We start from the raw sequence: 13,364 nt of genomic DNA on the forward strand, positions 1-13,364 counted from the left end.
GTTTCTGTTGCCTTCGGTGATGTACCAGTGAAAATTCTGCTGCGTATGATGTCCAAAATTTTGTTGCCTACATATTCTTCATGGATTTTTATGGATTCACAGGTCACATTTAAGTCTTTTGTCCACTTTGAATTTATTCTTATGTATGGTGTAAGTTGATGGTCTAGTTTCATTTTTTTTGCATGTAGCTGTCCAATTTTCCCAATATCATTTATTAAAGAGGCTGTCTTTACTCCACTGTGTGCGCTTGCCACCTTTGTCAAATGTTAATTGAGCATAATGTCTTGGGTCCATTTCTGGGTTCTCTGTTCTGTTCCACTGGTCTATAGCCTATTCTTGTGCCAGTACCAGGCTGTTTTTATTACAGTAGCTTTGTAGTATAACCTGATATCCGGTACTGTGATCCCACCTACTTTGTCCTTATTTTTCAAGATTGCTGTGGCTATTCAGGGTCTTTTTTGGTTCCACAGAAACTTTTGAAGTATTTGTTCTAGTTCTGTGAAATATGTCATTGGTATTTTTATGGGGATTGCACTGAATCTATAGATTACTTTGGGTAATATGAACATTTTAATGATGTTAATTTTTCCAATCCATGAACAAGATATATGATTCCACTTTTTTATATCTTCCTCTATTTTTTTTTTTTTTTTCCAATGTCCTGTAGTTTTCTGCAAATAGGTCCTTTACTTCTTTGGTTAAGTTTATTCCTAGGTATCTTAATTTTTTTTTGCCACATTGGTAAATGGAAGTGTTTTTTTTAGTTTCTCTTTATGTGAGTTCATCATTGTTGTATAAGAATGCCATCGATTTCTTGATGTTAATTTTGTATCCTGCTACTTTGCCAAATTCATTTATTAAGTCTAGTAGATTTCTGATGGAGTCTTTAGAATTTTCTATGTATAGTATCATGTCATCTGCGAATAATGCCAGTTTCACTTCCTCTTTTCCAATTTGGATCCCTTTTATTTTTTCCTCATGTCTGACTGCTGTGGCTAAGACTTCCAGTACTATGTTAAATAAGAGCGGCGAAAGAGGGCATCCTTGTCTTGTTCCTGTTTGTAAGAGAAACGCTTTTAGTTTTTGCCCATTAAATATGATGTTGGCTGTAGGTGTTTCACATATGGCCTTTATTATGTCGAGATATGATTCCTCTATTCCCACATTGCTGAGTGTTTTTATCAGAAATGGATACTGGATTTTGTCGAAGGCTTTTTCAGCATCTATTGATATGTTCATGTAGTTTTGTTTTTTTTATATCCTCACCCGAGGATATTTTTCCATTTTTTGTACAGATAGAGTGGGAGGGAGAGAGTGAGGAAGGCAGAGAGAGAGAGAAACATCGACGTGAAAGGTACACATCGAGTGGCTGCCACCTGCACGACCAACCAGGGCCGGGGACAAACTGCAACCGAAGTACGTGCCCTTAGCGGGAACCGAACCCTGGTCTCTCCGGACCGCAGGCCGACACTCTAACCGCTGAGCCAAACTGGCCAGGGCTGTTCATGTAGTTTTTATTCTTTATTTTGTTTATGTGATGTACCACATTTATTGATTTGCGAATATTGTACCAGCCTTGCATCCCTGGGAAGAATCCCACTTGGTCATGGTGGATAATTTTTTTGGTGTATTGCTGGATCCGATTTGCTAGTATTTTGTTCAGGATTTTGGCATCTATGTTCATCAGGGATATTGGCCTGTAGTTTTTTTTCTTTGTTGTGTCTTTTTCTGGTTTTGGAATTAGAATTATGCTGGCTTCATAAAACGAGTTTGGAAGTCTTCCTTCTTCTTGAATTTTTTGAAATAGTTTGAGGAGAATGTTAGTTCTTTTTTGAATGTTCGGTAAAACTCCCCCGTGAAGCCATCCGGGCCTGGGCTTTTGTTTGCTGGGAGAGTCTTGATTACATCTTCAACTTCTTCTGTTGTTATTGGTCTGTTCAAGTTTTCTATCTCTTCCTGATCCAGTTTTGGGAGACTATGTGTTTCTAGAAATTTGTCCATTTCGCTTAGATTGTCGAATTTGTTGCCATATAATTGTTCATAGTAGTTGTTAATGATCTTTTGTATTTCTGTGGTGTCAGTTGTTACCTCTCCTCTTTCATTTCTGATTTTGTGTATTAGGGTTCTCTCTCTGTTTCTTGGTGAGTCTAGCTAAGGGTCCATCAAGCTTGTTTATCTTTTCGAAAAACCAGCTCTTTGTTTTATTGTTCCTTTGAATTGTTTTTTTGGTCACTATGTCATTTATTTCTGCTCTGATCTTTACTATTTCCTTCCTTCTACGTGCTCTGGGGTTTTCTTTTCTTTTCTTTTTTAATGTTTTTTATCCTCACCTGAGGATATTTTTCCATTTTTTTTGTACAGATAGAGTGGGAGGGAGAGAGAGGAAGGGAGAGAGAGAGAAACATTGACGTAAAGGGACACATCGAGTGGCTGCCACCCGCCCGACCAACCAGGGCCGGGGACAAACTGCAACCGAAGTACGTGCCCTTAGCGGGAACCGAACCCGGGTCTCTCCGGACCACAGGCCGACGCTCTAACCGCTGAGCCAAACTGGCCAGGGCTGGGGTTTTCTTTTTGTTTGCTCTCTAGTTCTTTAAGTTGTCAGGTTAAATAATCTATTAGAGATTTTTCTTCTTTTTTGAGGTAGGCCTGTAGTGCTATGAACTTCCCTCTCAGAACTGCTTTCACTGCATCCCATAGATTTTGTGTTGTTTTGTGTTCATTTTCATTGGTTTCCCGGAAGTTTTTGATTTCTTCCTTGATCTCCTCGGTGACCCATTCATTGTTTAATAACATGCTATTTAGCTTCCATGTGTTCAAATGTCTTTGTATGTTCTTCTTGCAATTGATTTCTAGTTTCATACCATTGTGATCTGAGAAGATGCTTGATATGATTTCAATCTTCTTGAACTTGTAGAGACTTAGTTTGTGTCCTAACATGTGGTCTATCTTTGAGAATGTCCCATGTGCACTTGAGAAGAATGTGAATTCTGTAGTTTTGGGGTGTAATTCTCTGTAGATATCTATTAAATCCATTTGGTCTAGTGCTTCATTTAGAGTCTGTTTCCTTGCTAATTTTTTGTCTAGAGGATCTATCCAGTGATGTCAGCGGGGTGTGGAAGTCCCCTGCTATGATTGCATTACTATCGATTTCTCCTTTGAAGTCCTCCAGAAGTTTTTAAATATATGTTGGTGCTCCTATATTGGGTGCATATATGTTTATCAAGGTTATATCTTCCTGTTGGATAGATTCTTTCAATATTATGTAGTGGCCTTCTTTGTCTCTAGTTATGGCCTTCATTCTGAAATCTATTTTATCAGATATGCGTATTGCTACCCCAGCTTTTTTTTCTTTTCCGTTTGCTTGGAAGATTTTTTTCCATCCCTTCATTTTCAATCTATGTGAGTCTTTTGTTGTGAGGTGGGTCTCTTGTAAACAACATATAGATGAGTCATGCTTTCTTATCCAATCAGCTACTCTGGGTCTTTTTATGAGAGCATTCAATACATTTACATTTAAGGTGATTATTGATATGTACTTATTTATTGCCATTTTTGTTTAGTGTGGTTCTACTTTTCTTCCCATTTCTCCTGGTAATTACAGGAGACCTTTTAACATTTCCTGCAGTGCTGGTTTGGTGCTCATGTATTCCCTTAGCCTTTTTTTTTGTCTGGGAAGCTCTTTATTTGACCTTCTATTTTGAATGATAGCCTTGCTGGGTAGAGTAGTCTTGGATTCGGATCCTTATTTTTCATGACCTTGATTACTTCATGCCATTCCCTTCTGGCCTGTAGTGTTTCTTGTGAGAAGTCAGCTGAGAGCCTTATGGGGTTTCCTTTGTAGGTAACCTGTTGCTTATCGCTTGCTGCCTTTAGAATTCTCTCTTTGTCTTTAATTTTTGGCAGTTTGATTACTATGTGTCTTGGTGTGGGCCTGTTTGGGTTCTTCTTACTTAGGGCTCCCTGTGCTTCTTGAACTTGAATGCCTTCTTCCTTCACCAAATTAGGGAAATTTTCTGTCACTATTTCTTTGAATATATTGTCTAACCCTTGCTTATTTTCTTCTTCTTCAGGGACTCCTATGATGCGAATATTATTCCGTTTCCAATTGTCCCCCAGTTCTCTTAATCTATCTTCCTGTTTTTTAATCGTTTTTTCCTTTTGGTTTTCTGATTGGTTGATTTTTTCTACCCTGTCTTCTAATTCACTGATCTGGTCCTCAGCTTCCCCTACTCTGCTTTTTAGACCTTCCAATGCGTTTTTCATTTCTGATATGTCATTCTTCATTTCTTCTTGGTGGTTTTTAATTTCCAACTGGTTGATTTTCAACATTTCTATGTCTTTACTCATGGTGCTCATATCCTTACACATGCTGTTAAGCTTTCTCAAGATCATGGCTCTAAATTCTAGTTCTGTTAACTTGCTTAACTGCACCTCATTTATCTCATCTTCTGTAGAGGTCTCTTGTTCTTTCATTTGGCTTTTGTTTCTGTTTTTCACCATTTTGGCTATCACAGTGGGCTTTGGAGCCTGCCAAATTTTCCTTGTGGGTGTTGGTGTCCTGCTGTTTGTGGCTCCCTCTCCTGGGTTTGGATGAGCCAGGGAGGACCCACTTTAAACACCACCGTCAAGTCTTAGCTTTTCTGGTTAGTGTTGCTAGCCCAGGGAATGGTAGTTATCCTCTAGCTTTTTTTGCCTGGAGGCTATTAGTAGAGGTCACCTGAAGACCCTTGGTTTCTGAGTTGACTGAGAAACTCCCTCAGGTGCTCAGTGTAAGAGGATTTCCTGAGGGTGGGGCAGCTGCTGGTTGTTAATGGGCCTCAATTAGCATTTCAATGGCCACCAGGTGGTGTTGAATCTCTGAGGGAGGGGCCTCCGCTTCTTCTCAGGGCCCTGGGAAGGAGTAAAATGACCACAGTCCTGCGTGGCTGCACTCAGCGAAAGCTCTTAGCACCCTCCAAAACCCGAGTGTCCCCACACAGTTCCAGTCTAGTCTGCCTTCCCTCTGCCGGAGCCCAAGGTGAGTGGCTGCTGCCAATTTAGCCTCTGTCTAGAATGCGTTGTGGAGCTGCCTGGGACTTTTAACCTGAGAGCGCTGCTTCCAGCCAAGGGTGGCTGCGGCTGTGGCACCAGCCGAGGGCGTTGAACTCAGCAGAAACCCCAGGACTAAGCCGCGGTAGCCGGACACTGCCAAGGTGGCAGCAGCAGCTTCCAGCAGGATCCCCTGGTCCCAGCGAGTCCGTGTGGCACCAGCCGAGCGCTTAGCACACAGAGTTCGCAGGGCTCAGCCAGGGTCGCTGCCGAGTCCCCTGGTCGCAGCCAGTTTGTGCCAGTCCATGCGGCACCAGCCGAGGGCTTAGCAGGCAGCAGAGTTCGCAGGACTCATGCGGGGTTGCAGCCTAGGCGGTAGCAGCAACTTCCTGCCGAGTCCCCTGGTCCCCGCTCAGGCCGCTGCGGACTGTGGGTTCCCTGCCCCCACTTGCGTCCTCGCAAGCCTACCAGGATTGAGTCAGTGTGTCTGGTTATGTGGTCCTCCAAGGTGTCTTTCGGTTGCCCCTTCCTGACGATTTGCCTTTATTTTCGTTGTAAATCCAGTTTGGTCCTGGGAGATGGTCTGTGTAGCTCCATTCACTCCGCCGCCATTTTTCCTATTCCCCCATGCTATTTTAATTAGTATGGCCTTGTAGTGTATTTTGATATCAGGTAGCATGATTCCTCCAACTTTCTTTTTCTTTCTCAAGATTACTGTGGCTATTTGGGGTCCTTTGTGGTTCCATATACATTATTGGAATATTTGTTCTAGTTCAAATATACCACTTGTATCATGATAGGAATTGCACTGAATCTATAGAATGCTTTGGGTAGAATGGACAGTTTAATGATATAATTCTTCCTATCCATGAACATGGTACATGCTTCAATTTACTTGTATCGTCTTCAGTTTCCTTTGTCAGTGTTTTATAATCTTCTGAGTACAAGTCTTTTACATCCTTGGTTAAATTTATTTCTGGGTATTTTTTTTAAAGCAATTGTGAATGAGATTGTTTTCTTAGTTTCTTTTTCTGATAGTTCATTATTAAAACGAAACTGAGTTCTGGCCGGTTTTGCTCAGTGGTTAGAGCATTGGCCTGCGGACCAGAGAGTCCTGGGTTCGGTTCTCGCTAAGGGCATACACTTCGGTTGCAGTTTGTCCCTGGCCCCGGTTGGGATTGTGTGGGTGGCAGCCACTCGATGTGTCTCTCTCATATCAACGTTTCTCTCTCTCTCTCTCTCTTCTTCCCTCTTCCCCTCCTGCTCTATCTGAAGATAAACGCAAAAACGCAAAAACAAATGTCCTCTGGTGAGAATTAAAAAATAATAATAATAAAAAATAAGAACTCAACTGATTTCTGGATTATTTATTTTGTATCCTGCTACTATGAAATATAAACAGTTTATCTTTATCAGTATGCTGTTTAGTTCAGAAGAAAGTCATCAAATGAACATGACCTCCTAGTTCTTAATAATCATCCTAAGACTTGAACTTCTGATGATCAATTTAGCCACATTCTTCTGTGGTTCCAAAATAGTGTTATGGTATACTATATTCAAAAAGCTATCCTTCTACTTTATTATTAAAACTTTACCTTTGTTCAATGCTTTACAGTTAAAATTTTAAAAAAATATATTATTTCATTTACTCTTTTATCAACCAAGTGTGAGACATATCATTTAAGAAACGTGACAATGAAAGTATGAATTTCCACCAAACCATACAGTTCCTGCATATATTTATATATTAATTATATTGCATATTACTTTATACCATTTAATTATATGGCATTTTACAGCTGACCAAATATATTCATATATGATTTAACTTGATCCTGTCAGGTGTTATAATTTCATATTACACTGGAACAATATGGCATAGCTGTTAAAAACATAGGTTCTTAACAGACTGCCTGGATTTAAATACTATTTAAACACTTTCTGGCAGTGTTTCCATTTCTTTTTTTATATCTAAAAATTGGAACATAAATGGACTCTACTACATTGGGTTGTAAGGAAGTTTAAACATATATATGTCAATTTTGCTTGCTGATTCAAAAATAAATCAGAATTTTAAAGTCACTTTTTAAAGCTAAGAATGAAACTAAAAGATGCTTTATAAACACAATAGACATAGCGATTGTGAAAAATTCAGTTATATCTTCAGGCCTCAAAAGGCATTCAACAATTGGGATTATTCTTCTCAACACACACATGCCCAGACTGTGACACTTTCCTTTCCTGGTAATACTGGATTGATTCACCCCATGTTTCACAGAATTGGTGACAGGCTGTTTACCTGATTTTCATCCTGTACTTCCATGTTGTATTGGTCTCCTGGCTGAACTTCCGTGACTTTCTCTCCAAGGAGGAAACCCAGACGAGTCATGAGTGTGTTTGCTGCTTCATCTACAGAAGGAGGGGGACCAAGTTCCTGTTCAGCATCACCTAAAACAGGAAAACATGAAACATGAATCTTTCAAAATAAAATGGCCCATTTCTGCTACTATTACATTTAGCTTGGTCATTTCCTGCTTTCACATTCTAAATCTAAAATAACAGGGTCCCTGTCTAGAACCTGATTTTCCCACAATTACATATTATAATTCATATATATAGTCTACCCAGATTATCCTCTACTTATTTACTTGAAATGAGTTAGAAAGAATATCTGTACAACTTACTGAACAGAAAAAGTTTCCCATTTATTTGATAGCCTTCTAATATAGTCCTATCTTAAGATTTAGTTCCCGGCCATAATCACCACCTTTATTCAGGTTCTTTCTTTTTCTTTCAGTTTGTGTAAATATTCTTTTATTTTTTATTTTGAAATCAGTTCAAACTTACAAAAACATTTCAAGAATAATACAAAGGAAATTTTTTCCTTAACCATTTGAAAGTACTGACACGGTGTCCCATCATCCCTAGATAGTATTTCCTATAAACAAAGACATTCTCTTACATAACCACAGTACCTGCACAGAACCATGCACAGACCCCATTTAAATGTTCACATTTGTCCCAGTAATGCCCTTTCTAGCAAAAGAATCCGATCAAACAATTCAGGCTTACGCAATGCATTTAATTCTCAGTTCTATTTTACTTCTTTTGATTTGGAACAGTTTTCAGTCTTTTCTTAACTTTCATGACTTGACACTGAAGATTATAGGCCACTTATTTTGCACAATGTCCCTCTATTTGAATATATCTCATGTTACCTCATGATTTGATTCAGGTTATGCATTTTTGGCAAAAATATCACAAGAGTATTTCTGTGTTAACTTTGACCACTTGGTTATGGGAGTGCTTGTCACATTTTTCTACTTTAAAATTACACTTTTTCTCTTTGTAGTGAATAAGTATGTTGCAGGGGGATACTTTAAGACTGTGTAAATATTCCCTTTTTCAACAAACTTTAAATTAAAAAATATTTTTGTGATAAAATATACATCACAAAACTTTCCATTTTAACCATTTTTAGGTGTAAAATTCAGTGGCATTAAGTACATTCATGATGTTGTGCAACCACTGCCATTGTCTATTTCCAGAACTTTTTAATCTTCCCCCAAAGAAACTGTACCCATTAAATAATAACTCCCCATTTCCACCCTTACTAGCCCCTAGTAGACTCTAATCTACTTTCTGTCTCTGAATTTGCCTATTCTAGGTATCTCATATAAGTGGTATCATACAATATTAGCCCTTTTATGTCTAGCTTATTTCACTTTATGTAATGTTTTCAAGTTTTATTCATGTTTTAGCGTGTATCAGAATTTTACTTTTTATATTCCACTCCTTTTTGTGACTGAATAATATTCCATTGTGTGTATATAACACATTTAGTTTACCTAGTCATCTGATGTTGGACACTTGGGTTGTTTCATCCTATCAGATCTTACAAATAATGATAGTATAGACGTTTTTGTACAAGTATCAGTCTGAATCTCTCCTCAACAAACTTTTGTCCACTACTTCTAGCATCTGTTATTTTCTTGGTTGAATTAATTATCACCCTGCTTGCCAAAAAGTGATTTTTCTAAATTGATCACTCTTTCTATTCTATGGTGTAGTTTCTTTCACCCATCCATCTGTCCACCTGACCCCAAAGACTCCTATCTTACTCAATGAGTTACAATCTATTATTATTATCATTTATCTTGTTGCCCAGATTGTCCCAGATTTGGCCAGAGTAAGCCCTTTCAATTATGACATATCCCTGTCATTTTCTGAGCACTCCTTTGCTTTCTGGCACAAGATGTTCCAGGCTCATCTTGTACATTCCCAGCCTGGAATGAGGCCTTTTCGCAAAAAGCCCTGGTTCTTTTTAGTGGAGAAAGGTATTTAGAATATCAGTTATGCTCATTGCTTTTAGGATGTCATTTTCCTCCAGGTCCACCCAATGGACTAAGTCAGAATATTCACATGCATACATACATACATATATAAACATACACATGGTTTTTTATTTGTAAATCCACATACAAACACACACCCAAAATTCACAGTGATACTCTAATTCCAATTCAATACCATACAGTTTTAGTTTTTCTCCTTTCCAAAGTTGTAAATCTGTTCTCCAATAGTGAGAAATCTGGTTCTCATCATCCTTAGTTATTTAATCTATTCCCCCTACCGTAACAAATTTCACTGTTGCTCATTGCCATCCTGCAAGAGAGACTTTACTCAGCCTGGTTGGGTTCCTGCCCCATGCCAGATAGACCTGAGTTACCATTTCTCCCACAGTCAGATAATTTTTTCAAAATTAATATATAATTAACATACCATAAACTCTACTGCCTTGAAGTGTACAATTCAGTGTCCTTTAGGATATTCATAAGGTTATGCAACCATCAACACTCTCTAATTCAGAATATTTTTATCATTCCAAAGAGAAACCCCTTTCAGGTTCATTTCTGTCCTGAAAGTTAGACCCTTAAAATTTCTGATCTCTGCGTGGAAGTGGGGTACAGACTGACAATCCCCAGAAGAAGTGGTGGGGGGGGGAGATAAACCACAGAACTTATATGCATGTATGTATGAACAATGGACATGGACAACAAAGGTGGGGACAGGGTGAGGGGGGGAGGGGTAATCAATGGGGGAAAAAGGAGAAACATCTGTAACAAAAATAAATTAATTAATTAAAAAAACTTTCTGATCTTTGGAATTCATTTTAATCTTCTGTTTCCAACTTCTATATTCTTTCCATACAATTAGTTTTTTAGGTTCTCTTTCTATTTTGGCTACTTTTCAGTGGTTACCACCTATAGGAATTAATTCTTTTTCAAACCTTTTCACTGAAGATAAGTCAGTATAAGGTTTTTCCTTGGACTCATCAATAAGATAAATTTATTTCCAAATAGAGAATTTACAGAAATCACACAAAAAGAAACCAGGGAACTCAAGATGATCTATTCTAAATGTGATGCAGAAATGATTTATCTAAACTAAATACCTATTTACATTAACTTGATTCATTATCAACACTTTTTCAAGTTGTTTTACATTCCGATGCATTCAGTTCTAACCTTATAACAATTCACAGCAGCACACATCCTACAGGACATTACCAAAAAATATTTTTAGAGTCAGGTATGTCCTTTCAGCTTAGCAAGCATTAGCTATAGTATCCTAGTTTGATGCCAAAATATAATAGCTACTTAATTTTTAGGATATTTAGTATTACACATGAAACTACTCCAAATGGCAAGAAACTGAGGTTTACATGGTTATTAATTATTTTAACATTTATCTTAACTTTTCTACTGAAGTCACAAAGTGGAGGTCAGAGGAAGGGACTACATGTTCATATATTTTTTAAATCCTCACCTGAGAATATTTTCCATCTATCTTGAGATAGAGTGGGAAAGAGGGAGAAACATCCTTGTGAGAGGGACACATCGATTGGTTGCCTCCTGCACAACCCTGATGAGGTACGTGCCCTTGACCGGAATGGAACCCACAACTCTTTGACGTGCTAACCACTGAGCCAAACCAGCCAGGGCTGTATGTATATATATATTTTTTTCATTTTTTTTATCTTCACCCGAGGACATTTTTCTATTTTTTACTCAGATAGAGCGGGAAGGAGAGAGAGAAACATCGATGTGAAAGGGACACATCGAGTGGCCGCCACCCATACGACCCAACCAGGGCCGGGGACAAACTGCAGCCAAGGTACATGCCCTTAGCGGGAACTGAACCCGGGTCTCTGTGGACCGCAGGCTGACGCTCTAACCGCTGAGCTAAACTGGCCAGGGCTGTAGGTATATTTTTGTATACTGTACTATTATTTAATTCAAGTGTTCCATCTGTGGAAAATTTATACAGATCTGTCACTGACTTTATGTCAGTGTAGAAAAATAGGCTCTATTTTCCATTCTGTACTTCCTCTCCAAGAGGCAACAAAAGTAGATTTCTCTGCCACAGAAAAGAAATAAGAGAGTTGGTAGGGTTATTTTTATAGTACAAATATTTAGATTTAAATAGATTTTCTCCCAATAATGATTAAAAACTTCTTGTTTCTTTCCTTTTTATTTTTTTAATCCTCACCTGAGAACATTTTTCCATATTTTGTTCAGACAGAATGGGAGGGAGAAAGAGGAAAAGAGAGAGAGAAACATCGACGTGAAAGTGACACATTGAGTGGCTGCCACCCGCACGACCCAACCAGGGCCGGGGACAAACTGCAACCAAGGTAAGTCCCCTTAGCGGGAACTGAACCCGGGTATCTCTGGACCACAGGCTGACGCTCTAACCGCTGAGCCAAACCGGCCAGGGCAATGCAGTGACTTTCAGTGGGCCACTAGGGGGCTTCAGGATAAAGGCTGGTTGCCAGAGGACCCAACCATAGGATTAGAGGGTTGGAGCTGAAAGTGTGTGTGGGGGTGAGGGGTAAGATTTGAGTTAATCACCAGTGGCCACTGATTGAATCAGTCATGTCCGCATAATGGCACTTCCACAAAGACATTAAACAATGAGGTCTGGAGAGGCTGGGTTGATGAACACATTCACCTGTGGAGAGGATCCTACACCCAAACTCCATAGGGACAGAGCTCCTGCATTGGGGACCTTCCTTACCACCCACTATGTACCTCTTCATATGGCTGTTCATTTGTATCCTTTAAAATATCCTTTATAGCCTTGGCCAGTTTGGCTCAGCGGTTAGAGCATCGGCCTGCGGACCAGAGAGTGTTGGGTTCGGCTCCCGCTAAGGGCACGTACCTCGGTTGTAGATCTTCCCCAGCCCTGGTTGGGTTGTGCGGGTGGCAGCCACTCAATGTGTCCCTTTCACGTCGATGTTTCTCTCTTTCTCTTCCTTTCTCTCCCTCCCACTCTATCTGAACAAAAAAAATGGAAAAATCTCCTCAGGTGAGGATAAAAAAATATATATATATATGTATGTATGTATATATATATATATATATATATATATATATATCCTTTATAATACACTGGTAGTAAGTAAAGTGTTTCCCTAGGTTCTGTGAGTCATTCAGTTATTTTGAGAATGTTACGTAGAAGGAATTATATAATATATGTAAAGTTTTGTGATTGGTGCATTAAAAATTCAGTCGTATGCTTTTTTTTTTTTTTTTTTTATCCTCACCCGAGGATATTTTTCCATTTTTTGTACAGATAGAATGGGAGGGAGAGAGAGGAAGGGAGAGAGAGTGAGAAACATCGACGTGAAGGGACACATCGAGTGGCTGCCACCCGCACAACCAACCAGGGCTGGGGACAAACTGCAACCGAAGTACGTGCCCTTAGCGGGAACCGAACCCGGGTCTCTCCGGACCACAGGCCGACACTCTAACCGCTGAGCCAAATTGGCCAGGGCCAGTCGTATGCTTTTAAAATCCATTCAAATTATTGCCTGTATCAATAGTTCTTTCTTTTTCATTTGAGTTGTAATGCATTGCATAGATGTATCACATTTTGTTTAACTATTTACCCACTGAGACATTTAGGTTTTTCCAGTTTCTAGATATTTTGAATAAAGTTGCTATGAACATTCATGTACAGGGATGTACAAACCAAAACTTTCATTTTACTAGGTTAAACACCTAATGGACTGACAGTGCGTGTATGTTTAATTTTTTTTTTTTTGGTCGTGTCCTCGTTCTTCTCCTCATGGGATTCTGATCACACATTTATTAGTCTTCCTGAAGTGGTTGCACAGCTCACTTTTCCAGTTTGTGTGTTTTACTTTTGATAGTTTCTGACTGGTATGTCCTTCAAGTTTACTCATTTTTCTTTTAGCCATATCTAATCTGATACTATATCCACTGTATTTTTTATTTAAATCTCTGATACTATAATTTTTATCTTTA

The 13,364-nt window shown here is 38.9% G+C and overlaps 1 protein-coding gene across 1 annotated transcript in view; it reads right to left on the reverse strand.

Annotated features, from left to right (window-relative positions):
- TANC2 (tetratricopeptide repeat, ankyrin repeat and coiled-coil containing 2) overlaps positions 1-13,364 on the reverse strand; it is a 273,469-nt gene that overhangs the window by 134,733 nt on the left and 125,372 nt on the right. The window contains exon 4 of the mRNA XM_036268781.1: positions 7,331-7,479. Within this exon, the coding sequence (XP_036124674.1) occupies positions 7,331-7,479 (149 nt within the window). The remainder of the gene's footprint in view (positions 1-7,330; positions 7,480-13,364) is intronic.

Source organism: Molossus molossus, unplaced genomic scaffold (genome assembly GCF_014108415.1).
Source record: "Molossus molossus isolate mMolMol1 unplaced genomic scaffold, mMolMol1.p scaffold_m16_p_19, whole genome shotgun sequence".
NCBI lineage: Eukaryota > Metazoa > Chordata > Mammalia > Chiroptera > Molossidae > Molossus > Molossus molossus.